This window comes from Gossypium arboreum, chromosome 10, assembly GCF_025698485.1.
Source record: "Gossypium arboreum isolate Shixiya-1 chromosome 10, ASM2569848v2, whole genome shotgun sequence".
In the NCBI taxonomy this organism is placed as follows: domain Eukaryota; kingdom Viridiplantae; phylum Streptophyta; class Magnoliopsida; order Malvales; family Malvaceae; genus Gossypium; species Gossypium arboreum.
The window spans coordinates 131,396,696-131,420,819 of record NC_069079.1 but is presented as its reverse complement, the minus strand read 5'-3'; the positions used below and the strand labels follow the sequence as shown (position 1 = coordinate 131,420,819).

Here is a 24,124-nt window from a genome sequence, read left to right as displayed (position 1 = left end):
ACTAGTCCACTTGTTTGATGGATAAATAGACAGATAGGCATCAAAGTTTCAGCTATTTTAGTAATGCAAGCAATTTGGTTCACATTTGTTGTGAGTGCTGGAAGTTACATTTTCTGTAACCTATTTCTTAAAAGGGAAATTGTCCGCATTAGTCCTAAAACCTAACAATTTTTCTCAATTTTGGACATGGAATTTGAAATATTTGTGACACGTCATCGGTTAACAAATTATAAACTTTTATAAAAAAATTTAGGTGATGACACAACATAATTTCTAAATGTCATAATATCACATTAAAACTAAAGGAAAATGAATAAATCTCAAAATTGCACATGAATTTTTACCAAATGTACAATATTATTCATGAAATTTTATTTTGTTTAATTTTATATATGAGATTTTGATTTGATTCGATTCTCACAAATCACTTAAGTCATTGGTGATATAACAACATTTTATATTTAGATACTACATATACAAATAATTATACTAATTCAATATAAAATAAATTAATATATTTATTTTTAAATGTACCATTGAATCAAAATCAAAATTTTATTTATACATTTAAATTACAATTAAATTTTAATTGTTAAAATTTCAAACAAATATATCTATTTAAAATATTTAAAAATGATTGAGTGTAAACTAAATTAAGACGAGAAAACTTATACGTGGAGAATTGCCTACTTTTCACATACAACACATGACAAACAACCCGTCATTGTAAGTGGAAACAATGAACAACATTGTATACATACACATGTATATACACAATAATGTTGTGGCAAAAGCAAACATTTTTGGCAACCATGCATCCCATGTGTATCTACTATTAGTTTAGCATGATCACTATTCTAAGAATAATTAAAATTCTTATACCTCAAACAAACATGTAAAACATTCATGTAATTAATTATTTAAAACATAAACTTCAATGCCATCATTATAAGTACATGACAGCAGACATAATTCTCACCCACAAATACAAACTAAAAAGCCAAACAAATAACATGTAATAGAACAGTCTATCAGTTACAAGCTTGAATGGTTCTACCATGGCTATGAGCAAATCCTGTTGAAGTATGATGCCTTAAATGAGTTTCACATTTAGTTATAGGCAATGGTAAGACTGTTTCAAAAGCTTCAACAAGTAATGCCACTTTCTTTTTTTTAGCTGGTCCAAGCTTCGTTACTGTTTGTTGAAGTGCATGATCTAACATCCATTCCTCTGCATTTCTCCTTTCTTCCATCATTTGATGCCTTAGATCAACTTTTTCTTTATCTGTCTCTGGAACAACAGATAGGAAATTCGGTTCTCTCGGGTTGAATGTCTTCAACTCGTCGTTGTTCTCGTCGTGTCTTCCATGTCCAATCGTCCATTTCGTGGTGTGCTTTTCGGGAAGTTCTTCATTTGCAATAGCTTTGCTTCTTGGCTTGTGCCTAGTGTCTTCATCTGCAGCATCTTCATGTTCCTCTAGGGTCTGATTAATAGAATCATTAGCTTCAACCAACAATCCGGCAACATCTACGTTCCCGGTTTTGTCTCGAATTTCGCTACTTGGAACTTCAAATGTAGAATCTACTTCAGAAACCTCGTTAATTGTTGCAGGAACTCCATTCTCCAAAATTTCCTCCTTGCCTGATGTTGGTTCCCCATGTTCTTCATCCGTGGTAGTAGCCAAAACTTGGTCAGAACATAAGGTTTCAGATACCTGGCTACATGTATCAATGTCGTTTGTACATTCATTATCGTCGGTCACACCCTCCTCTGTCATGTCATTCCTAACGGTTTCCGATGAATCCTCGATGCTCGTATCAGATTCTATTGCAGAACAGGCTTCATCGCCGGACTGTGAAGCAGAAAATGGCCATTTATCCCACTCCATATCAATAACTTCAAACATGGTATCGTCATAAGAGCTCGAAACACCTTCCTGCTTGTCCCCATCATTAAAACTCCATGGTGAGGATTCTTCTTTAGCCGAAATCCCTCGAAACTCTTCGTTCTCGTTGGTATCTACTTGCGAAACAACTTCACTGCCATGTTCAACATTTTCACCAAAATCAATCTCAGCGTTTAGTGAACCTCGTGACACAGTTTCAGGCTCTGGAGCTGTTTCATTGCCACATTCAGAACTATCCTCACCTTTGCTTTTGCCATATGTTTCAACAAAAAAGTCCATGGAGAAGTTCAATTCCTCTGTTCCATCACCACAAGCCTTTCTTGGGCTCAAAGCTTCCACCTTCATGCTTCTTTGTACTTTCATTGAACGTCTTTTTGCTTTCAAGAAACATTTCAATGGAGGCAAAGGAGCATGATGATGACCATTGAGTGAACAATAAGTATATGAACAAACCTTCACAATTGAAGTTCCTTCATACTCGGTTCCACCAGGATTAAGCATAAGATAAGCTGGAAACTTCGAATCCTTTAAAGTTGAAGAACATGTAGCTTTCTGTACATTCATATCTGAACGCAAAGCAACCTTGGAACACCTTTTGGCGGAAGCTCTAACAGGTTTGAAACTAGGAGTTTTTGTTAACTTCAAACTAGACGTTCTTGTTAAACCGGAAGCCGAACTTTTCCTACGAGAACTCACCTGACTGCTGGCGGCGGTCTCTTTTTTAGCCTCTGAACTGCTGGTGGACTTCATGTAGTTTGGTGATCCATTGCTAGCTCCTTTGATGATAGACCTGCTGTTGCTGTGAGGTGGTGGTGATGGTTTAACAGGCTGAGAAACAGTTTTCCTTGAAACCAAAGGTGATGATGATCTTAGGCCCTCCTTAATATCTGATAACTTGATTGATCTACACTTCTTCATTTTTTTCTTCAAATCAGTCCCTTTGTTCTTGCCATCAATATGATGATCAGCTTGGATACCAATTTCAAGCTTGTTGGTCACCTTTTTTGAACCATCTTCAAAGGGTGGGTTTTGGTTCCCCTAGAAACAGGGGAAATTGAGCTGTAAAAGAAAACCAGAAAAGTAGTTTTATATTTATATAAAAGATTATTATTAGCTTCGGTGTGGGATTGTAGTGGGGGTGGCAGTGTCACCAAATTTGAATAAGGTTGAGATAAGAATTAGATTCTGACTTGCACTAACATAACCGGTGTTTGAGTTTCGCGACCCCTCTGTTTTAGTTTAATAGAATTATTGCTTTAATAAAATATCTGGAATATTGTGTATTATGCCAATCACCAAATGAGATGTATTCATATACGTTAAATGAACTTAATGTACGTAATTCAAAGAAAATATGATGATTATAGAAGAAAATGTAAAATACGCTTAAGGTCATTGAACTATTAATAAATTTATGTTTTGACCATTTAATTTTAAAAGATTATAAAACAATCACTAAATTATTTAAAAGTTTTCATTTAAGTCAATAAACTATTTAAAAAATTTATTTAAATCATTGGGTTGTTAAGCAAAATCTAGTTAGTAAACTCCAAACGATGATTAGTATTGAAGATCGAGAGAAAAAAATATTTTAATTTTAATTTGAATATTCATGACTTTTAAAGTTATTTTATGAAACAAACTGAACTATAAAAAATGAGAATAAGAGTTTTAATTAGTCCAAAAATAAAGACATAAATTTTACAATTAAATGATTAAAATATAAATTTATTAATAATTTAGTGACTTTTAGGTACAATTTACCTAAAAGAAAAAAATGGATTAGGAAGGAAGCAAGTGATGAGAAAAAGGTAAGGTGAGGTTGGAGGCAAAGGGCGGTGGCACTTTGCATAAAGACAAAGGCAATGGTCGGCGATAATGGGCTGCGTGTGGGGTCACAACGCACAGCCTTCCACACACGCTCCTCCCCATGCCTATTTTTAATTCCCTTTATCAAATTTCAATAAAACTAAATATGAAATTACGGGTTTTTTTAATTAATAATACTAAAATCAATTATAACACAAAAGTGCATAAATTAAAAAGAAAAAAAGTAAAATTTAAGATGAAAAAGGGATGCCGTTTAACATTTTGACGTCACATTTTTCACATTTATTTTTATTAAAATATTATTTTTATAAGTAATACCAATAGATTAACGACACCGTTTTTAACTGTTTTAAATTATTTATTCTCATAAATAATTGATTTTTCATTGATTTTCGTAATTATTTTTGTATTTTTAATATAAAAAAACCAATGAATTTGGAATTAGAAATGTCAACAAATTGAAATTGAATGTAAGCGTACATCAATTTTGATTTTCCCAACCTCACCTAACATTTATCAATAAATTCAACATTTTTATACTGTTTTTTTATTTATTATTTTCTCTTTTACTTAATTTTTTAGTTTTATGCGTTTCACGTTTTAACTAAGAAATAATTATTAAAAAAAAAAGAACCAACGATTTTACGCATGCAATTTACGACACAAAAGAACACATGTATATTAATGAAGCCTTCTAGAAGTTTTAGTCTATGGTCAAGCCGAAATTAGAATATTTTAGTATAGAAATAATTTTATAATTTTAAAGGGTTGAATTATAAATTTTATTATTAGAAAATTTATAATTAAATTCTAATTTTAAAAAGAGTGAAAATATAATTTTATTGTTGAATGAAATTAAAATTTTCCAATTTTTAAAAAGACTAATGAGGTAATATTTTATTTTTGGGTTAAAACCTTTACCCACCCCTCTAGCTTCGTTGCTGTCTATAATATTGACCAAGGCTTTTAGAATCGAACTGAAAATTGAATTAGTCAAGTCACTAGTTTGCCAATTCAATTGTTCTAACCAATTCGATAATCCATGCAGTTTAATTAAATAAAACATTAAAAATTCAGTTTAATCATTTTGTTTTACTAGTCCAAATTAATTTCTATATCAACTGATTCAATGCATTTCTCTGCACCAATTTTCCGACTGGTTCCTAATTCAATCGATCTTATCAGTTGATCCAGTTAAATTCAAACAATCTTAATATTAATATTTGTTGAGGGATTCGTAATACAATCATCATCTTCGTAACAATCATTTTCTATAATAACACTTCATTGTAATAATCAAGTTGTAATATAACAAGAATAAATCATAAAGTATTAAGTAAAATTAGTTCTCTGTAATAATTTAAACTTTAATCAAATTAATTTTATTCCTAAACGAAATAAACATAAAAATTTTAGTTAAAATATTACTTCAATGAAATGTTTAAATTTTTAGATCATATTTTTATAAAATAAAAAACATTTTTAAATAAATAAATTTATATTTTAAATTTTATTAAAAATAATCTAAATCTCACTAATCAATAATATTATTTTTATATATAATTTTCTAAATTTTAAATATAATTTAAATTTCAAATCCTATTATAGGTGTATTATTCATTTATAATATCACCTTTATGAAAAATATAAAGTGTTTGTTCTAGTAATGATCGTAGTTCCACTTACTCTAACCCCCTTAATCTTTCCCCATGAGGAAACAAGCTAGCTTTGTGGGTACCATCAAGACCAAATAATAATAATAATTTATCAGACTAACAATAACAATAATACACTTTGAGTCACAACAATTTTTCATTATGAAGAGATATCAAAGAATCAATCAATATGAAACAACATCCCATGTAAATGCAGTGTTGTTATAAGACAAGGATGTCAGTGTATCTGTGTGTTTTTGCTGCTTCTTCGCAAGAGCAACAACAAGACAGCTCCCCCTCCATTCCCCTGTAAAAACTTCCCATGTTTTCTTGTTCCCTAAATCAATTTTTCTCTCAATAAATTATACAATAGGATAAGGGTAAATTAAACTAAGTAGTAACCCAACTAATATAAAAAGTTATAAAATAATCACTAAATTATTCAATTTTATCCTTTTTAGTCATCTAACTGGCTAATAGTTGTAGCTTTTAAAATTGACATAATAACAACTTTAACCATCAATATTTATAAATTATGTCAATTTAGTCTTGATTCTAAAAAAATTAACCCTCAATATTTACACACGGTGTAATTTGGTCTTTCTTTTTGTTTGTTGATTTGCTTTTCTTTGTGACATTGAGAGTTAATTTCAAAATAATGAGAAAAATCAAAAGTGTTAACTTGGACTTTTTGGGAGTTCTCATTTTTTTTGTATATTTTCATTAAATTCAGCTGATAATTTTTTTTACATCATAAAGGGCCACAAAGAAAAGTAAAACTGCAAAAAATACTAAATTACACTATATAAAATGTTAAGAGTTAAAATTGCTATTATGTCAATTTTAAAAAATACCACCTTTAGCCAACCAGTGATAAAAAAAGACAAAAATTAAATAATTAGATGACATTTTGTAACTTTTCATGGTTGGATGACTAAAAACGAAATTTACTAATAATTTATAATTAGTGTAGTTTACTCTGGAATGAATAATTGAAATTCCCTATAATCTACAATTGATAGTTCATTGCATGTCAGTCCTAGAACTTAACCTTTTTAAGCAAACCTTTTTAAGCAGCCAACAACTATCTCAAGTATAGTAATGAAACCTAAAACTAGAAACAGTGGTTGGTTAGCTGTCCTAAATCCTACTATAGTGTAAGCTTCTAATTAGTGAATCATATGTGATTATCAAAAACCTAACCATCGATATGCATGCGGTGATCAGATAGAGAATCAAGTTACGAAAGCAACTTTATTATTTTATTTGTGAACTTTAATACATTAAGTCATATCCTAAAACAGTGATTAGAACTTTGGGATATATACAAGTTTGCTTTACCAAAAAGAAAAGAAAGGTGTTGAGTAGCTTTCACAAAAACAGTACCAATCTTTTATTAAAGTAGCCTCAAGTTGTGGCAATGCCTAAAGCTTGTGGAGAATCCACCTTTTGTTTCATACATAAGAAATCTAAACACAAATAAGAAATGGGATGCTAGCTTTTGATAAATTTAATTTGCATCGTAGACTAAGGACCCCATAGGTTGCTTTGTGGAATTTGAATATTCTAGAGAAAGTAAAGGAAAATGGGAATGGTTGACTATATTGAATTATAATTAGGCTAGTGGAAAATGGGAAAAAGAAAAAGAATCATAAAGATGACATGATATTTGTTTTCTACAACAGTCAGGAATACATTCCTCATAAGACCACCTTATAAAAATATTTGAGTGTTCAAAAGTTGGACTAGACTGGATTCGGATATTTGCCTGTTCAACCTAATCCGAGCCGAACTTATCGGACAAAGTAGATATTATATCTTGATAATTGAAATCTAGAAGCATGAAGAATCATGAAAGTTGAAGGGAGATAAATGAGTAATTTCAAAGCATTTTATAATCCAATATACAGCTCAATGTACTGTTTAACAGAAAAAAGCTTAGGCACCTATATATATTTCAGTAACCTAGTTATAATCAAACAAAAAGGAATTATAGAAAATAGTAGAGCAGGAGCTAACTGGTTTAAAAAAATATACTTCAGAACTTTTTGTTTCTTTGGAACTAATAAACAAATGGAAGAATGGCCCACCGATTATGTGGATAGTCCTCGAACTTCCGGAGGTACCACTGGTGAGTTTCTGCTGCGGCAAATGAAAGATTAGCCACCTGAAATAGTTAGCCACAACTGAGTCTAACAAATACAAAGTGTTCAGCTAAAGGGGACAAAGTTATGAAGGAGGTACAAAATACCACAAATCCAAGAAGTAGCCATATGGTAAAGTCAGTTCCTCCACTCGCAACCAATAGACCAGCATATATTATCTGCACAATGCAAAGGAAGTGACAATCATAACTTTGAAAGCAACAATATACAAGCATCCGCAAAAAGAGTGTGAAAAAGAATCACCATCTCAGCTAAATAGTGTGGACTTGAGACAATTTCAAACCAATCTTCATGAGGAATCACATAATCAGCAGTTCGATCTCCGCGTTCTCTAAGTGAACCCTGTATTTAAGACAGAAAATCAGCATCTGGTTGTCTACAAGTTACAAAGCATTACAAAAAATTGAATCCTTGTGTACATCCCATCTTGTTTAAACTTTGATATAGCTTTTATTTTCAGTCTTGCTAAGAAAAACCTAAAAATTGGGTGACAAACAAACCATCAATATCAATTCTCTTAACATTCAATTCATTTAACCCTCCAAAACCAGCACAACGATGCATATAGACCATAAAATTTGGAACCACCCACAAGCAGATGTAGATTTACACAGGCAAAAACACCTACAAGAATTGCATGACAACAATATTGATGGAACCACCCCCAAGCAAATATAGCAGCACCAGCCCATTGGCACCATCCAAGCCTTGTTATAGGTTTCACATATCCCCACAAATCAAAACCCGTAATTGATACCAGTTCTTGGCCTTCAACTTTAAATTCAGCTACTTGATCAGCTGCAAAATTAAAAGCCTCTAGTACACAAAATGTACAGAGTGACAGAGGTGCTGCTGTATAAAAACTGCCAATACAATTATCATACAATCAGAACTAAATGCAACTACAAGGGCATTTAAGATTATATTAACATCAACCAATAGTCGCTGCACAAAATAGTCAAGCTCATGCATTAACTGACCATGCTCAGCTAAAAAGAAAAGAAGTCACTACAGTCAACTAGAAGCATATAGTGTTCAGCAACTTACTAGATACCAGTTAAGTATCCAAAAATGTGCATTCGAGCTGAAGAGCTATAGTTAAAAACGTTAAAGGTCTCATAAAGTCGCCTCAAGACATGAGCTTCCATCAACAACAACAAGAACACAGACTTCCAAACATTGAATCTGTCTTCGGCTGAGGTAAAACGAGACTTGTGTATGGAAAAAACATGTGACCCTCCTGTCAAGTGACTAGCAGCAAAAGGATAACTCAAAGATTCAGTACCCAAGGGTGCAACTTTGTATGCAAAGTACCAGGTACACGTTAACAAGGATGTTGTCCAAACCACAGCCAACAAATAGAAGTGCAGAAAGAAACTATGTGGAACTGTGAACCTCTACATAAGCCACAAAAACCCAGGAAGGAAAATAAATTGTTTGAAGAATGAAATTTGATGGGAATTTCTTTAAAATATGAAGAAGAAAAAAAAAGGGTTCTTACATGGGATGAAGATGGCATAATCTTGCCTCTCTTGGCAAAGCTTAGTAAAAGGGCACGAAATGAATTGAGAATTGGAAAAGGGAGTGAAGCTATGAGGATAGGAAGTGTTCCAGCTATCCATGCCACTCTTAGAAGCCAGATAAGGCCTGTTTTAATGGTGTTCACTGACAGTGAAGTAAAAGCTTCCATCAAAATTCCATGCAAATCCATTTCCCAGATAAGTATAGGAGCAGGTCAGTTATCTGCGGTTCTCTAAATTATCCAAATCTGCAAAACTGCCTAAAAACTTCAAGTCCACGGAAGATATGAATTAATTCATCTACAGATATCTAAATCTGCAGAAAATCGAAAGTCTAATTTATTATCATCTGTAGGATATCAGAATCCAAAATAATTCAAATCCAAGCTACGTTATATATAATCAAACAAAAACAAAGTATTTGAGTAACGAAATCATTAGCAAATAAAAAGCAGGAATTAATAATCAGTAATTCGAGATAAAGGGGAGAAGAAACTAGCTTAATCTTTAACCATAGACAAAAGGAATAAAAAATTCAACAGAGATACGAGTACTACCTTTAAAACCAATACTACGAAAATAAAAAGACATTGTAACAGCTAAAAATGGTTTCAATTATAGCTCAAAATGAAGAATTAAGTTCTAGCGAAGTTGCAGAAACATAACAAAGAACTAGTAAAGGGAATAATAATCACCGAAAGGGAAAACAAATGAAAATACAGATCAAATATTGTGGCCAAACAAGCTTCTATTATACCTTTCTCTTCCCTCCTTGAATTCCGTCGATGAATTGTATTTAGAGATGGAGACTGCGAGAGACAGAGCCGCCGTGAGAGGCTGAGAGAGAAGCGGTGACTGGGTAATTGCTGAGTAATAGGCGGTGATAGCGACTATCGTTGAAAAAAGCCCAAAACTCACCGTTTAGCTTTACTTTCTCTTTAATTAGGAAAATGACTTATTTGGTAAAAAGACTTCCTTGGTCCCTCTCAATTTCGATATTGAACAAATTGATCCCTTTTAAGAAAATCACAGTTTTTTAATCTCTTCCAATTTCGAAAGTGAGCAACTCAACTAGCTAATCATATTGTTAACATTTTTCTGTTAATTATATATAACTTTATTGAAATAATAACAAATTTAACTCCTAAAATTTACACATTTTATTAATTTAATATTTATTTTACTGAATTTAATTTACAATATTTACATATTTTGTCAATGTTTACACAGAATGTATAAACATCAAGCGCTACATTTATTATTATACAAATCAAAATTATATACATTTGATAAAAAAAATCAATACTATTATTACTTCTTTTTAATTGCTCACTTTGAATTTGATATAAATTAAATTGCTTCAATTTTTTTCAAAAGGACTGATTTGCTCAATATGAAAATTGAGAGAGTCTGAAAAGTTGTTTTTATGTTTATATTTTGTTTATATACTTAAGATTAAAGGTAAATTATAAATTTAATCACTTATATACCATTTAAATTACATTTTGATCGGTTACAATATGATCATTAATATTATCGAAAAATTCGATTCGAACATTAACATTAGTAACAACAAGCCAACCTGGTATATTATATCATCATATTGTATTGGTACATAATGAAACATGTACAATATGTGTGAGTTATAGTCTCCCTTGGTTTAATACTAATTTGTATACCCTTTCTGTACAGCAATGACCAATACAGCAACAATGGGAGAAACAAGTAAAATCATATATGGTAGGACTTGATTCAATGCACCTTCTGTGAATTCAGACCCATTTGCAGTGTAATTGGCTTTGTCTTCAATAAATGCCTCAAAGTAATTTTGGTACCCTGTGTTCTTTAGTGAAAAGTTTGAGCCTGTTACCTTCATCATTTCCATGGCCTACCAATACATGAAAATTTGTTGTTTACATTGGTTAAAGTATACAGATGATATGGAGGAGCAAAACCGATAAGTTGATTATCAATAATTACCTTGAAACTGTACATAAACTGGCTTGCTTTCTTGCTTACTTTGGGATTTGGATGAGACTGCAGCTTCTCATACATAACTCGAGCCTCATTCGGCCTGCAAACAATTGCAGTTGCTTATAGTCCATCTTGTATGCAAATAACAAGTAATGTAATACCCAAGTCTAAGGATGCATGCACGCCGTTAAGGTTCCAACAGATTAAATGGTTACCTACTAAGTGAATCTTGACATATAGACCACTGCAAAGCAGCTACTCCATGAAGTTCACTCTGCACAATCAAACGAGAATAACTAAAAGGAAAAGAATATCGTGTTACGGTTAATTACTTGTTGTAATGAATTGAATTCCTTTTTGACATAAGATTTATTTTTCAACGATAAAAAGGCTACGGTGCTCTAGAGCTTGTCTCGATATCTGAAAGAGAAATCACTAGATCTTAAAACGTCTAGTTCAGTATGCAAGAATGTCCGGACGAGTAGAACATCTTAATAACATTCCCCTAATTTTTACTACAAACTAAGTACATGGAAAGCTTTTATTTGAGCACTTTTATAAATGTTAGGTCGTTATATGAACAGTTCAAAAGGTTTTACCCCTAAAGGTTGGACCCTAATTTGAGCATTTAACCAAAAAGTTCTGCCATCAACTAAAAGAGACAGACAAGAAAATCACATTTTGGCCGCGAAGGTCGTGAGTTACAAAGATGTCTTATTGTATGCATGAAAGTACAATTATTGTATGTGAGAATTACCTGAAACGGCATCTTCTCCATTACTCTTTCGTAGTACGTTAAAGCTTCCTTAAGCTTCCCAGAACTCATCAACGAGTCGCCATCCTCCAATGCCTGTAATTACGGAAAACCAATTCAGGAGAATGGTCCTTTGGGCACTTATAGTCCAATTTGAAGCAATATATGTATAATACACACACGCACACACACACACACACACACACACATACAGACTGGCTTGCTTCAGAAATGAATTGCATATTCTTCTATTTGAGACAACTACTGTGGTTTGATAATAATTTGAGTACCTTCTCACATTCAGATCTTAGCTTTGGGTCAACATTTAACCCAACTTTCTTCTTGTATGCAGCAAGAAATTGCCTTGTGCGCTCGTTTTTAGCTTCTCGATCTTGTTCTGTCTCGAGCACTTCCCCGGGTCGAATAGTCCTTCCACCACCGAACTAAAACCAAGAAATAGTATCACAAATGCTTTTTGAGATTCTTGAGAGAACATGAAGAAGGCACCTTGTAATTCTATAATCATGAGAATTGAAGTTCGATCGGTCATTTTACAGTTCGTGCAGCTACGGTCAGGTCTCGAACAAGTTGTTAAAGTGGAACATATCCATATAATTCTTATTTGTATCGCATCAATTTGTTTATTCTCTTGGAACTAGTAGGAGCCTGTATGTGTTTTAACATGTTCCATTGCAATAAGTTATTCAAGAATGACACACGTATTATTCGTTTCTTACCGTCTTCGAGATGTTGCCGGGCCTAGGAAAGACTCCCCATGTTGATACCTTCGGCTTGTAAAACTCCGAATCTTCTTCTTCCGTGCTTGGCTTCGTCTCAGGCATTGTAGCCTCCCCAAATTGGCTTGTGTCCCCAACAAGAATCTCAACATCAGGCAAATCACCTTCTGGAAAAGGATCTGAAATTGGAACCAATCCAGGTGGTAGCCCTCTGCTCTTTTTCTTATCAGCAAACTCGAGCCCTACAAAATCAATGCTCGAAATCGACAACTTTTCCGGCTTCTGAACCTTCTTTTCCATAATCTTCCTTTGCTGTGAGGTACCCTCACTCCCAGTTTTCTTCACTGAAAAAATAATCAGTGCCCACCAAGTACCAATTATCAGCACATCTATGAACCGCATGATTTTCCTAGTAACATGTAATATATATCATACAGAACTTATAATAAGAGCAGCAAAAGCCAAGAATGCTCAATTCTTACCAGAAGCAATTATGCTCTCACTTCCATTCTCCTTGTACTCGCTTGTCTTCTCCTTTGCAACCTTAACTGAAGCTGGACTCGAATCCCCATCCGGGTTCACTTTGGTTTTCTTATAAGCTTTAGCCTTTTCAAAAGCAAGCTTCACAGGGTCAACAGGAGCAGCTTCTTCCGAGTTAGGTGACTCAGGGTTTGAAGCTTCATCACTAGATTGGCTCCAATTCTGAGAAAATGGAACCTTGAAAAGAGAACTCTTGTGTTGGTTTGTGGAAGAGAAAAGAGCAGTGGTTTTGAGAGATGAAAGCCATGAATGTTGAAGAGCAGCCATGGTTTTTGTTTTGTGGTCATTGAGTGAAATAGATAAGGCCAGGGTTAACTTGGATGTTAAAGCAGAAAAAAAAACATTCAAAATATCAATTTTGGTCCTTTCATTTTTTTTTACAAAGGTTCATGTCCCAGACTGATAAAAAATCCAGTGTAAATTTTTTTACAGATCTGGGTTCTTACCAATTAACAGCCTTACACCTTTTTGTTGTTGGAATCAACATGTGCATAAAGAATAGACAATTCAAATTACAAGAAACGATTAACAATCATTCTACAAAGAGAATGAAAAAGATTAAATACATTAATTGAAACCCAAGTTGGGTTCAGTTGTGTTACATAAAGACATTATTCTTCCTAGTTTTGTACATGTAATAAAATGATGACACGCCAAAAATGAGCTCAGAAACCATAGAAATCTGGCTTGCATGCATGCATGCATCAAATCATAGTAATGGAACACTACGGCCAGACGAGGTCAACAGAAACCTTTAGCTCTTGTGGATCTTCTTCTACAATATCTGCTTCGTACTTGCTGGCATCAATGGCAGTACAAGACATTGAAGCACCACATGAAGAAGAAGGGGTAGATGGTGCTACAAGACCAAAGTTTGGTTCATGGTGACGAACAAGTTCAGACAATAAAAGAACAAGAGAAGCCATGGAAATAAAAAAAAATCAACTGATGGGGTTTTCACTGAGAGAAGAAACAGGATTTGCTTTGCTGCTGGTTTAGACTGTGAAATCAACAGAAACCAGTATTTATTTATATAGGGAACATGAAAAACAATACAAAACAAAAACAGGTGAAGGTTTTTAATTAGGGTGTGCGTGTGTAGCTCACTGTTTATGTAGCTACCTGTTTGGTTTTGGTTTACCTGTTTGGGTGGCCAACATTAATTGAACCCATCTAGATGAGTGAAATGCAAAAGGCAAAGCAAGGACAGAGCCCCTTGTTTTTCAATTTTCAGGGCGAATCTGCTGCTGCTGTTGGCTGTTTTGGTTGTGTTTTTTTTTAATGTTGTACTTTATAGTTGCCGCCATTGCTTTATTTTATTATGAAAGCGTCAATTGTCAGGTCTCAGAAGGACTTTTTCTTTTCCTTTTGTTTCTTTCATTTCCTCTAAAACCATGAGTCACAACCACTTGGCAACTGGTTTTGCTTAAATTCTTGTACATGTGGCGGTTGCTTGTCAACTACTTATAGGCTAAATTTCAACAGTGTTATGGGGCTTTTTTTTATTATCCACTGCGTGAATCCCAATGAAGTTGCTTTTCTCTAGTAGCGTTGACGAAAGGTCTAATAACCCATTCGATTTGGGCTTCACTTTGGTTCATTGTTCTTAATTTTCCCAGCAACACAAGCAAGCCGAAAAAGAAAAGGCTTTTCTCAATCTCAGCACAAAACAATCTTTGCTACATAACTCGCATACATATAAAACCACTAAAAGCATTAACTAAGAAGCCTCACTTTTGCATATTTATCGAGAGAGAAATCAATTTGCCAATGGAAAATTTGTTTAGGGAGCAATTTTCAACTACTTCAAGATTGACCGCCCAACAATGATGATGTTGTTACTTCGTAACGTTGGACTGATATTGCGGTTTAGGGTTATCAAGGACAGTGAAAGATGAAGACTGAAAAAGCATTAAACAGTGGTTGAATTTAGAAGGTGATGAAAGCAGTGTTAAAACTGATAGTATAGCCACACAACAAGAGAAGAAAAGCAAAGACAACCCCATTGAGAACATGCATCATGTAGGAACTCAAGCAATTAGCAGTGGATATGTAATAAATTCAGTGCCATAATGAAATAGAATTTGTAATAAATTTGCATGAATACTTTATCACTGAAATGGATCACCATCAACACCAAAAAGCAGCAACTATTTGGACATTACTGGTAGGTAGTTTAATCATCTTCAGCTAATTCTGTTCTATTTTATGTAAGTTAATATATAAGATAGTATGAAGTGCAGCAACTGGCCAAGTATCTTGATTTGGGCTTAAATTCTTCGTAGGCTCATGTGTTTCAATGGGCTGAACTTACCCGAATTATGTTTTAAATAGGGCCTTTCGTAAAGAGAATAAATTAAGGGTCAAATTATGATTTAGTCCCTTCTTTATGTTCAAATTTAAAATTTAGTTTTTATACTTTAATTACAAATTTAATTTCAAATTTCATCCCTCTATTTAAAAAGTGAAAAGTTAGCCTCTTTACTTCAATTATTCAAATTTAGTCCTTATGTTTTACTAAAACTAAAAAGATAGTCAATTTGTTGGCAAACATATAGACTTGAACTATTGATTTTTATTAATTTGTTGCAAATAAATTGTTGAATGGCTAATTTTATTTTTACAAATCCAGTGCAAGTAAATTGTTGAATAGATGATTTTCAAGTCACCAATTGCATTCAATATTTATAAGTGTCACCCAATTAGACTAACATCCCGATTTTCATAAAGTACGAGAACCGAATCCTGATAAATTAAAGTAGAGAAACTAAGGATGAATTTAATAATTACACTAGGTAACGAAATTATAAAAATAAGGGAGAACTGAGAAGTTACGTAAAATTACAATATAGAGACTAAATTTCAATTTTTAACATAATAGAGGAACCAGAACTAGAATTATACCTAAATCAAACAACTCGACGTCGTTTTAAAACACGAAAACCAAACATCTTATACAAAAACCCTCTGTTTCGTCGGTCTCCTTCCTTTTAACTCCACAGCCGCGAAGCCACCCTCCTTACAAAAAAAAAAAAAAATGGGGAAGAAATCAAAAACCTCAAGAAAAGGTAAAAAAGCATGGAGAGCTAACATAAGCACAGAAGACATCCATGATTTCTTTGAGAAATCCACTAAAGATGCTCTCTCTGGTGGTTCTCTTACTTCAGCTCCTACTGAATCCCTCTTCTTCATCGACAAATCTCAAGGTCTTTTTTCTTTTTTTTTTAATACATAACACCCTTTTTGTTTTGTTTTGTTTTTTTCTTAATTGTAATTCAGTTTTGTAAATTGGGGTTTCTTTGTTTTGTCAGATCTTTCTGTGAAAAAAAAGATTGAGAAGAAAAGAGAAAAGGTATTGCGTGTGGATAGTATGTTGAAGAAGAACCCTTTTGTTGAAGCTGTACCATCTTCGAAGCAAAAGAGTTCTAAGAAGAAAAAGAAGGAAGCTTTGAATGCTAAAGATGTAGTTCAAGATGTTCCCAAGGTGAGAACTTTGGTCCAATTTGTCATTTGATACATGAATTTTGATTTGTGTGCAATTATACATATGAAACTTGAATTGTTCATATGTATACATGATTTTTCATGTTGGATTTTAATGTAATTATTTGTGCATGTGCAATATATCAACGTAAAATGGTGCCAATTATATAATGTTAAGTGATTTGTGAAAACTTAATCATATCAAAATATCATGTATGAGATTACACATTGCATCAAAGTTCATATATAGTTTTGATATTTATCCCTTTTTATTAATAAGTATTTGATTGTTGCTTTGTTTTGGTTGTAGGATGAAACCGTCCCTGACTCTGGCATGGTTCCTATATGGGGAGATGGAGGTAATATACCGTGTTTAGAAGTTTTAAAGTTTTGAGCTATTTTTTTCCTCGTGGTGAATTTGGTTCTCTTTATGGACTTTCAGGTCAACATAGTGGCAAAGCTAGACAGGTATCTAAACAATCGATTATTCCAGCAGTCGAAGTTGAGCCTCCAGGATGTTCATACAATCCCACATTTGATAGTCATCAGGATTCGTTGGCTCAAGCAGTTGCTGAAGAAATGCAAAAGGCCTACAAGATCGAGTTGGGACCTCAGCCAGTTCCATTAACTGTTATGGGAGAAGTGGTTGATGAAGATGATGTGAGTGTCTATTTGTTACATTCATTTACTATTTATTCTTCTTTTGTTAGAAATACTTTATTGTTAGAAATTCTAAACCATCTTCTTTTGTTAGAAATACTTTATTGAAGCAGATGATGAAAATGATGACGAAATGGACGAGGAGAATTTGAGTGAGGATGATAAAGCAACTGAGAAAAGGTTAGTCGATTTTAGTATCACTGTTGTTGTAATTCCTTGTGTATTTGTTACTACATCTTTTTGCCTCGGGGAAATATGGGGTTTGAGGGTTACCTGAGAAGATGGGACTCAAAGTTCTATAATCTCTAACCAGCATTCCTATGTGCATGGCCATCTTTTGGGGTTTCCCAAGAGCTTAAGGAACTCAATATCGGGGAACACTTTATTCATGTGTTAATTTTTGCTTCTATCATGCTGCAGGCCGCTTAAAACAAAGAGGGTGACTCGAGTCGAGTTAAATAAGAGAGCTAGAAGGAAAGAACAGCAAAAAAAGGAAGCTGAAGCTAAAAAGGCAGAGGAGTTTTCCAAAGACATTGACAAGTACATTTTAGCTTTGTCTCTACTATACATATCATCTATTTATTGCTGAACATATGCTCATCACCTGTTGGTTCTTCTCGATGCAGCTTGCCAGATATTTTACAAGAAATAGCCAAAGAGGATGAGGAGAAGCAAAAGAGGCATCTTCGAAAGGCCATAGCTAAGCAAGAAAGACTTAAGGCTTGTCCACCACGGTTGGGGAAATACAAGTATGCAAGCATTTTTTTAAGTTCTCATTTTTTTAAGTATGCAAACATATAAAGTTCTCATTTTTTTAAGCAAGAAAGACGTAAGGCTTGTCCACCACCCAGTCTTTGAAATGTTTTCCATCTGAATGTTCGATTTCATGTATTGCATTGAATGAGCTGAAGATAATGCAGTACTTTTTCATATGCCCGATTGATCTGTATTGTTTATAATTCCAGATTCCAGGCTGCTCCCCCACAAGTCCTCTTATCTGAAGAACTTACTGGATCTCTCCGTAAGCTAAAGGTAACGTCGTTTGAGATCCTTTTTAACATCAAATTCTTTCTCTTAGGTAATGAAAATTAACTTTCTCCATTGTGGTTTTTGTATGTTGCATAAAGGGTTGTGCTACACTTGCAAGAGATAGATTTAAAAGCTTAGAGAAAAGAGGCCTAATTCCCCCATCAGCCAGGAGTGGAAGGTCAGTTGAAAGTTGATAATGTTCATATGTATTTGTTTTCCAAACATTATTATCGTGCTCACTTGCATGTTTGATGACGATTCGTGGATGTTCTTATGGACAGGAAATAGAGAGAATTTGTTTCCAAGGATATCGACTGTTCAAGTTTTTTGATGAGGCAAATGAGAAGGCTTTTCACCAGATGCCATTAATGGGAGACCAAGCTGGATCCATCTTCAATCTTTAAATGCTTTCATTTCGTTTTTGTGATAGTTAAATTCACATATAGTTGCTTTCCCTTCCTTTTTATGACCAAACCTAGGTCTTAAGTGATGTAACAAAAACCTGGAAAAGATAATTTAATGCTGTTTTTTTGAAGGCAAATTTTGTCCTGGGAGCCTTATTTCTGTTACTTATTGTTGAATGAGCTATAAATTTCATTACATGCAATGTTCCTCTATTCTTTACCTTGTTGGAAATCTACTCTCTGATCAGTTTAATTTTCTTTTATCTTTTTTCTTGGCACCAAACAGTTCCTTTTCAATCTTTTTCTACTATGGCTGATTTTTTTTTTCATGAAAGCAGTCCATATTACCTCCTTCAATTTGACAATCCCGATCTATGGCTCATTTCTCAACCTTCCACGCCTTTAAACTATGACACCTGGAAACGTTGGATGTTGATCGCATTATCTGCCAAGAACAAGCATGGTTTCATCACTTCGTGCCTGGACAATATCGAATCACATGGTTTTTCCTTAGATCAAGAACCCTGTATACAAAGCAATAGCCCCCAGCATCTTGGATCGTGATTCCGCTTTCGATATCTGGAAGAATCTTGAAGATCGTTTCAGTGGACTATCTCTAATCTTTAGCAAGTAATCTCAAGATCAGTTCACTATTACTGTTTATTATACCAAACTCAAGATTCTTTGTATTGAACTATATACAAAACCTATATTGCAGGAGATTACTTGATGCACAAGTCTGTGTCACTTTTGCATATTAAGGATCCCTTGTTTAAAAGAATTGCAGCTTCTAGATTAGCCCGGTTTGCAATCGATGGTATCGTTTTTGGCATGTGCATATTAAGCTTTTTGCTTTTACGATATTTGGTGGAGCTCAAGAGCTGTTGAATGTATTGGTATATGCTAAAGATGAACTCACACTGAAAGAGGCTTTGAAAGCTCTTAACGCACTCTCAAAATCAGGTAAAAAAAACTATAAATTTAGTTCAGTTCAGTTCAATTCAAATACATGAAAATGCAAACAAGTACTTTCTGTTTTGCTGATGAAGCAGTTAAAGCATTACGTAATGCCGGGGCGATTCGGTTATAATGTCTATCCCGGACACCTTTGTCGATGCCGAAATTGGGACATACAAAGCCGAGTTGCTGAAGAGATTTTGAGATTCGGGATACGAAATTTCGTCCTGATAAGTTCTTAAGCCATTGATTTTTGGGGTTGGTTTTATCTTTCTGGTAGTTGTAGAGTTCAAAATTGCACACTCGTGGCATTGTCTTTGTTTCCTTTTCATATTCACACAAGTCTCAAGTAATAGACTTTGTGGTGTGGTTTTCTATTTTAATGAAAACACCATGAATGAGCTGAAATGCTTAATGCAACTATGTCATTGAGTGAAAGCCCAATCACCAATAATCGAACGAGACATTAACGTGTCCAGAGATATAAATTCAATAGGAGTTTAGGCTTGAAAAATAGATTTAGTTAAAAAAATTAAACTCGTTTAAAATATGGCTTAAACTTGAACGTAAATATTCAAGGACCGTATTCTATTATGTTAATTTTATATATTATGAAAATATTAAACAAAAATGTTAAGTTACATATATATAATAGTTTAATAAAATAAAAAATATTAATTATTGAATTTTAAATTAAAAGTAATATAAATATTTTTAGAAAAATTAAAAATATAATATGAGTGAGCTTAAAATGAATTTGAATTAGTTATTTACAAATATGGGTGAACTTAGGTAAAATTTTAAACCGATTGGACTTGGGTAAACATAAGATATGTTAATATCGTATTTATGTGTTTGATTGAGACATGCAAGTATTAAGGAGGCTCTTTGTATTACGAGTCAGATTATATTTTATCCCCTTTTACTCAAAAAATAGGCAAATAGTATTTGTACATTAGATCAAATAGCAAATTAATTTCTTTATTAAAAATTTCATCTATTTTAATTGTTAAAAATCGGTATTTGTATGTAAGAATACGGTACACGGTACATGTGACACTCCATATGTAATTGTTTAGTTATTTTGTTGGTCATGTCAATTTTTAATCGTAGAAATGGGTGAAATTTGTATCGAAATGGCTAATCTACTCTTTAATCTAATATATAAAGATTAATTTACTTATTTTTTTAATTACAAATGAGGAAAATGTAATATACATCTTCCATGATACTGTTAGCCCTGAAACCAACGTGATATGGCATTATTTATCATTTACCTTGATAGAATGAACTGTTTTCATTAGAAGCAATGTTCCTCTGTTCTCTGCTTCCTTCGAGAATTATCTACCTTTGTATGATTATTTGCTTGTATTACATATTGTAGTAAATTTAGTTTTTTATTTTCTCAGTTAGTTACAATCAACTAAATTGTATATATATACTTCCTTTGTGGATTGATTCATTTTCTTGGCATCCAAACAGTTCCTTTTTCAATCTTTTTTCTACTATGGCTGATTTTCTTATCTCTGATCAATTAACTTATGTAAGGAATCGATGTTTCCTCCATCCACCCGACTATCCTCCTCTATCGCTCGTTTCTCAACCTCTCACGACTGATAACTATAGCGCATGGAAGCGTTCGATGTTAATGGTCTTATCCGCCAAGAAGATGGTCAGTTTCATCAATGGTTCATTCCCTAAACGAGGTTCTTCGTCAACCCAGTTGCTTCTTGCCTGGGATAGATTGAATAACATGGTTATTTCTTGGATCCGCCGCTCTGTATGCAAAGGAATAGCTGCCACCATCTTGGATCATGGTTCTGCCTCCGATGTTTGGACGGATATTGAATATCGTTTCAGTGTACCACCTCTAATCTTTCACAAGAATCTCTCCGAGTTATCTCGAGGTTAGTTCACTATCACTCCATATTATACCAAATTCAAGAATCTTTCTTTTGAACTATAATAAACCTATATGTACTTGCAGGAGATTACTTGATGCACAAGTCAGTATCACTTTTGCATATTAAAGATCCATTGTTTAAAAGAATTGCAGCTTCTAGATTAGCCCGGTTCGCAATCGACGGTATCGTTTTTTGGCATATGTGTATTGTATTGTCGTTGTGATGACGGATAATCATTGTTGATATGATTTAACTCTTCTTTTACGTCTTTTATCGTAAGATCGAAGAAGGTTGAAAATAGTGAAGATTGGTGGAGCTCAAGAGCTGTTGAATATGTTGGTATATGCCAAAGATGAACTCACACAGAAAGAGGCTCTGAAAGCTCTTAATGCAATCTCAAAATCAGGTAAAAACCAGTAAAATACCATAGAGGTCCTGTACTAGTAGCTGTATTGCATTTTGTCCCCTCTACTCAGAAGCTGTTCCCTATGCAGCAGCATGAGGGGGCAAAATGCGATATGACTCTTAGTACAAAAACCTACATGGTACTTTTATCGGTGAAAACTATAAATTAGTTCAGTTCAATCACATGAAATACAATAAAATTATTTTTGTATCTAAGCAAACAAGAAGTACTTCTGTTTTGCAGATGGAGCACTTAAAGCTTTACATAATGCCGGGGCAATCTCGGTTATAATGTCTATTCCGGATACCTCCGTTGATGCCGAAATCGGGACGTACAAAACCGAGTTATTGAAGAGATTTCGAGATTCGGGATACGATGTTTCGTCCTGATAAGTTTTCAAGCCATTGATTTTGGGGGTTTTATGCCTTTGGTAATTATGAAGTTCAAAATTTCACACATTGTGGCATTGGCTTTGTTTCCTTTACATGTTCACTCAAGTATTAGACTGTGTAATATGGCTTTTCTATAGTGAAGTAGATGGCAGCATATATGACCGATGATATTCGGACCGTTGATATTATATCGGAAAGTTTATCCATCTCGAAACCGAGGCATAAACGTAACTTCCATACAAGTATACAACAACAATTTATGAGGGCAAAGTGTTCTTCACCATTGAAATGGAATGTGAAAGCTATAACAATGACTGGAATTAGAACATCCACTATATTTTGTCCTATTGTGCATTATTGTGAACAATTACACTTTTAATGTGTCTCTACAAACAGGAGATGGGAAATCATTAGGAGGCTAAAAATCTAGAGATGTAGCACCAAAGTCAACTCTCGCTAGCTATGTGAATTTTTTGGTGGGTACTCTTGAAAATGGTTAAAGAATAAAGTGAGTAACCATTACACCATACCTTATGATTATAAGTCAACTAATAATAATGCCAATCAATAAATTATGCGACTTTTAAGAGGAACTAATAACCAGGTCAACCATTAGACTATGCTCATAAGTTGATATTGTCATCTTGTTTCTCAAGATTTTGTCACTCATATATGTGTCTTCTTGATAAGGGTGAGTGTTCGATCAAATCAAGTGAAAAGAAATTTTAAGTTAGTTGAGTAAATGAGTCTTATTTTATTATTTTAACTTGATTAATTTTTTTATTGAATCAAGTAAAATAAAATTCGAATCCAGTCAAATCGAATAAATTTGTTCAAGTTAAATTTAAAACATTAAACCGCCATATTAAAATCTCATTAACAATATGATTACGTTCTTTTAAAACAACATAAGATAATTAGTATGGTACACTTGAATTGATAATTTAGTTGTTTAATGCCTCAAATTTATATCTTAAAATTTTTAAAATATATAAATTAGCATTTTATATATTTTAGATTTTAATAATCTTTAAACTTTTTAATTTATATATATTTATAAAACTTTGAAAAACAATATTCTATAAATATTTGAATTTTAGAATATTATTTTGATTTTTTATTTTTTTGAAATGTACTAATTTACACATTTTCAAAATTGTCAAGGATCCAAAAGGTATTTACTAGAATATGCTATTTAAATTATTCGAGTTATAAAATTCAACGAAAAACCAAATTACTTACTCGAGTTAATTTGAAAGACAAATAACTCGATTCAATTAACTCAAAGGTCAAACAAAATTTTGATTTTTTCAAATCAAATCTTCCTTTTCCCTACTCCCGATTTTAACATTTTTGAAATGGACTCTTATATAACATATACACTTATGTCAATTGAGTTTTAACTCGATCGCATAAGTATTGTTGCCAATGCACGAAGATGTGTGTTCGAGTGTGCTGAAGCACATTATCCTCCTATTTATGGCTTGGGGAGGAGTTATGAGTAATTATAAACATCATATAACATTTGTGAAATGGACTCTTATATAATATATATTTATGTAGATTGAGTCTTAACTCGATTGACATGAGCATTGTCGTCAATGCATAATGACGCATTATCCTCCTACTTATAGCTTAAGATAAGATTATAAATAATTATAATTATTGTTATGAAATTATGACGACAGAGTCCACGAAGAAAGCGTTTAATAAAAGAAAAAACAATGGATCAGCATCGTTGGCTACTTTCGTCCTACTAACTTTACACCCCATGCATGTCTTGTTTTGTTCCCTTTATTATTAATTT

General features: G+C 33.2%; 5 protein-coding genes and 1 long non-coding RNA gene across 11 annotated transcripts; 3 read left to right on the top strand and 3 right to left on the bottom strand.

The window, feature by feature from the left end:
- Positions 1 to 855: 855 nt before the first annotated feature.
- Positions 856 to 3,221, bottom strand: LOC108466286 (calmodulin binding protein PICBP). The gene is made up of 2 exons (XM_017766621.2): positions 3,204 to 3,221; positions 856 to 2,945 (listed from the first exon to the last, which is right to left on the bottom strand). The coding sequence occupies exons 1-2, from the start codon at positions 3,219 to 3,221 to the stop codon at positions 1,032 to 1,034; spliced, it is 1,932 nt and encodes a 643-aa protein (XP_017622110.1). The 3' UTR covers positions 856 to 1,031.
- A 2,090-nt stretch (positions 3,222 to 5,311) lies between these two features.
- On the bottom strand, positions 5,312 to 9,978 carry LOC108464827 (polyprenol reductase 2-like). Of its 5 annotated transcripts, none has more exons than XM_053019785.1 (8): positions 9,835 to 9,978; positions 9,059 to 9,393; positions 8,605 to 8,954; positions 8,186 to 8,420; positions 7,801 to 7,899; positions 7,644 to 7,715; positions 7,483 to 7,559; positions 5,312 to 5,729 (listed from the first exon to the last, which is right to left on the bottom strand). In XM_053019785.1, exons 2-8 carry the CDS (start codon positions 9,266 to 9,268, stop codon positions 5,615 to 5,617), a joined length of 1,158 nt encoding a protein of 385 aa, XP_052875745.1. In that variant the 5' UTR covers positions 9,269 to 9,393; positions 9,835 to 9,978; the 3' UTR covers positions 5,312 to 5,614. The 5 variants fall into 5 exon arrangements, with proteins under 5 accessions (XP_052875745.1, XP_017620605.2, XP_017620617.2 ...); XM_017765116.2 differs by having other exon boundaries at positions 9,059 to 9,333; XM_017765128.2 differs by having other exon boundaries at positions 9,059 to 9,325.
- A 662-nt stretch (positions 9,979 to 10,640) lies between these two features.
- Positions 10,641 to 14,182, bottom strand: LOC108461326 (uncharacterized). Of its 2 annotated transcripts, none has more exons than XM_017761139.2 (7): positions 13,025 to 14,172; positions 12,543 to 12,886; positions 12,096 to 12,248; positions 11,809 to 11,901; positions 11,267 to 11,325; positions 11,058 to 11,151; positions 10,641 to 10,965 (listed from the first exon to the last, which is right to left on the bottom strand). In XM_017761139.2, the coding sequence occupies exons 1-7, from the start codon at positions 13,347 to 13,349 to the stop codon at positions 10,744 to 10,746; spliced, it is 1,290 nt and encodes a 429-aa protein (XP_017616628.1). In that variant the 5' UTR covers positions 13,350 to 14,172; the 3' UTR covers positions 10,641 to 10,743. The 2 variants fall into 2 exon arrangements, with proteins under 2 accessions (XP_017616628.1, XP_052876611.1); XM_053020651.1 differs by having other exon boundaries at positions 10,827 to 10,965; positions 11,271 to 11,325; positions 13,025 to 14,182.
- Positions 14,183 to 16,049: 1,867 nt separating this feature from the next.
- LOC108460906 (ribosome biogenesis protein NOP53) lies at positions 16,050 to 18,795 on the top strand. The gene is made up of 10 exons (XM_017760612.2): positions 16,050 to 16,288; positions 16,394 to 16,566; positions 16,876 to 16,924; positions 17,008 to 17,225; positions 17,320 to 17,405; positions 17,646 to 17,765; positions 17,852 to 17,974; positions 18,191 to 18,257; positions 18,353 to 18,432; positions 18,536 to 18,795. The coding sequence occupies exons 1-10, from the start codon at positions 16,120 to 16,122 to the stop codon at positions 18,540 to 18,542; spliced, it is 1,092 nt and encodes a 363-aa protein (XP_017616101.1). The 5' UTR covers positions 16,050 to 16,119; the 3' UTR covers positions 18,543 to 18,795.
- Positions 18,796 to 19,242: 447 nt separating this feature from the next.
- Positions 19,243 to 20,004, top strand: LOC128282587 (uncharacterized). The gene is made up of 3 exons (XR_008272913.1): positions 19,243 to 19,288; positions 19,377 to 19,621; positions 19,711 to 20,004. It is a non-coding gene; the product is annotated as an uncharacterized LOC128282587 (long non-coding RNA).
- An 865-nt stretch (positions 20,005 to 20,869) lies between these two features.
- LOC108466285 (uncharacterized) lies at positions 20,870 to 22,505 on the top strand. Its single transcript, XM_053020732.1, has 4 exons — positions 20,870 to 21,522; positions 21,603 to 21,701; positions 21,800 to 21,925; positions 22,169 to 22,505. Exons 1-4 carry the CDS (start codon positions 21,123 to 21,125, stop codon positions 22,312 to 22,314), a joined length of 771 nt encoding a protein of 256 aa, XP_052876692.1. The 5' UTR covers positions 20,870 to 21,122; the 3' UTR covers positions 22,315 to 22,505.
- Positions 22,506 to 24,124: the final 1,619 nt, after the last annotated feature.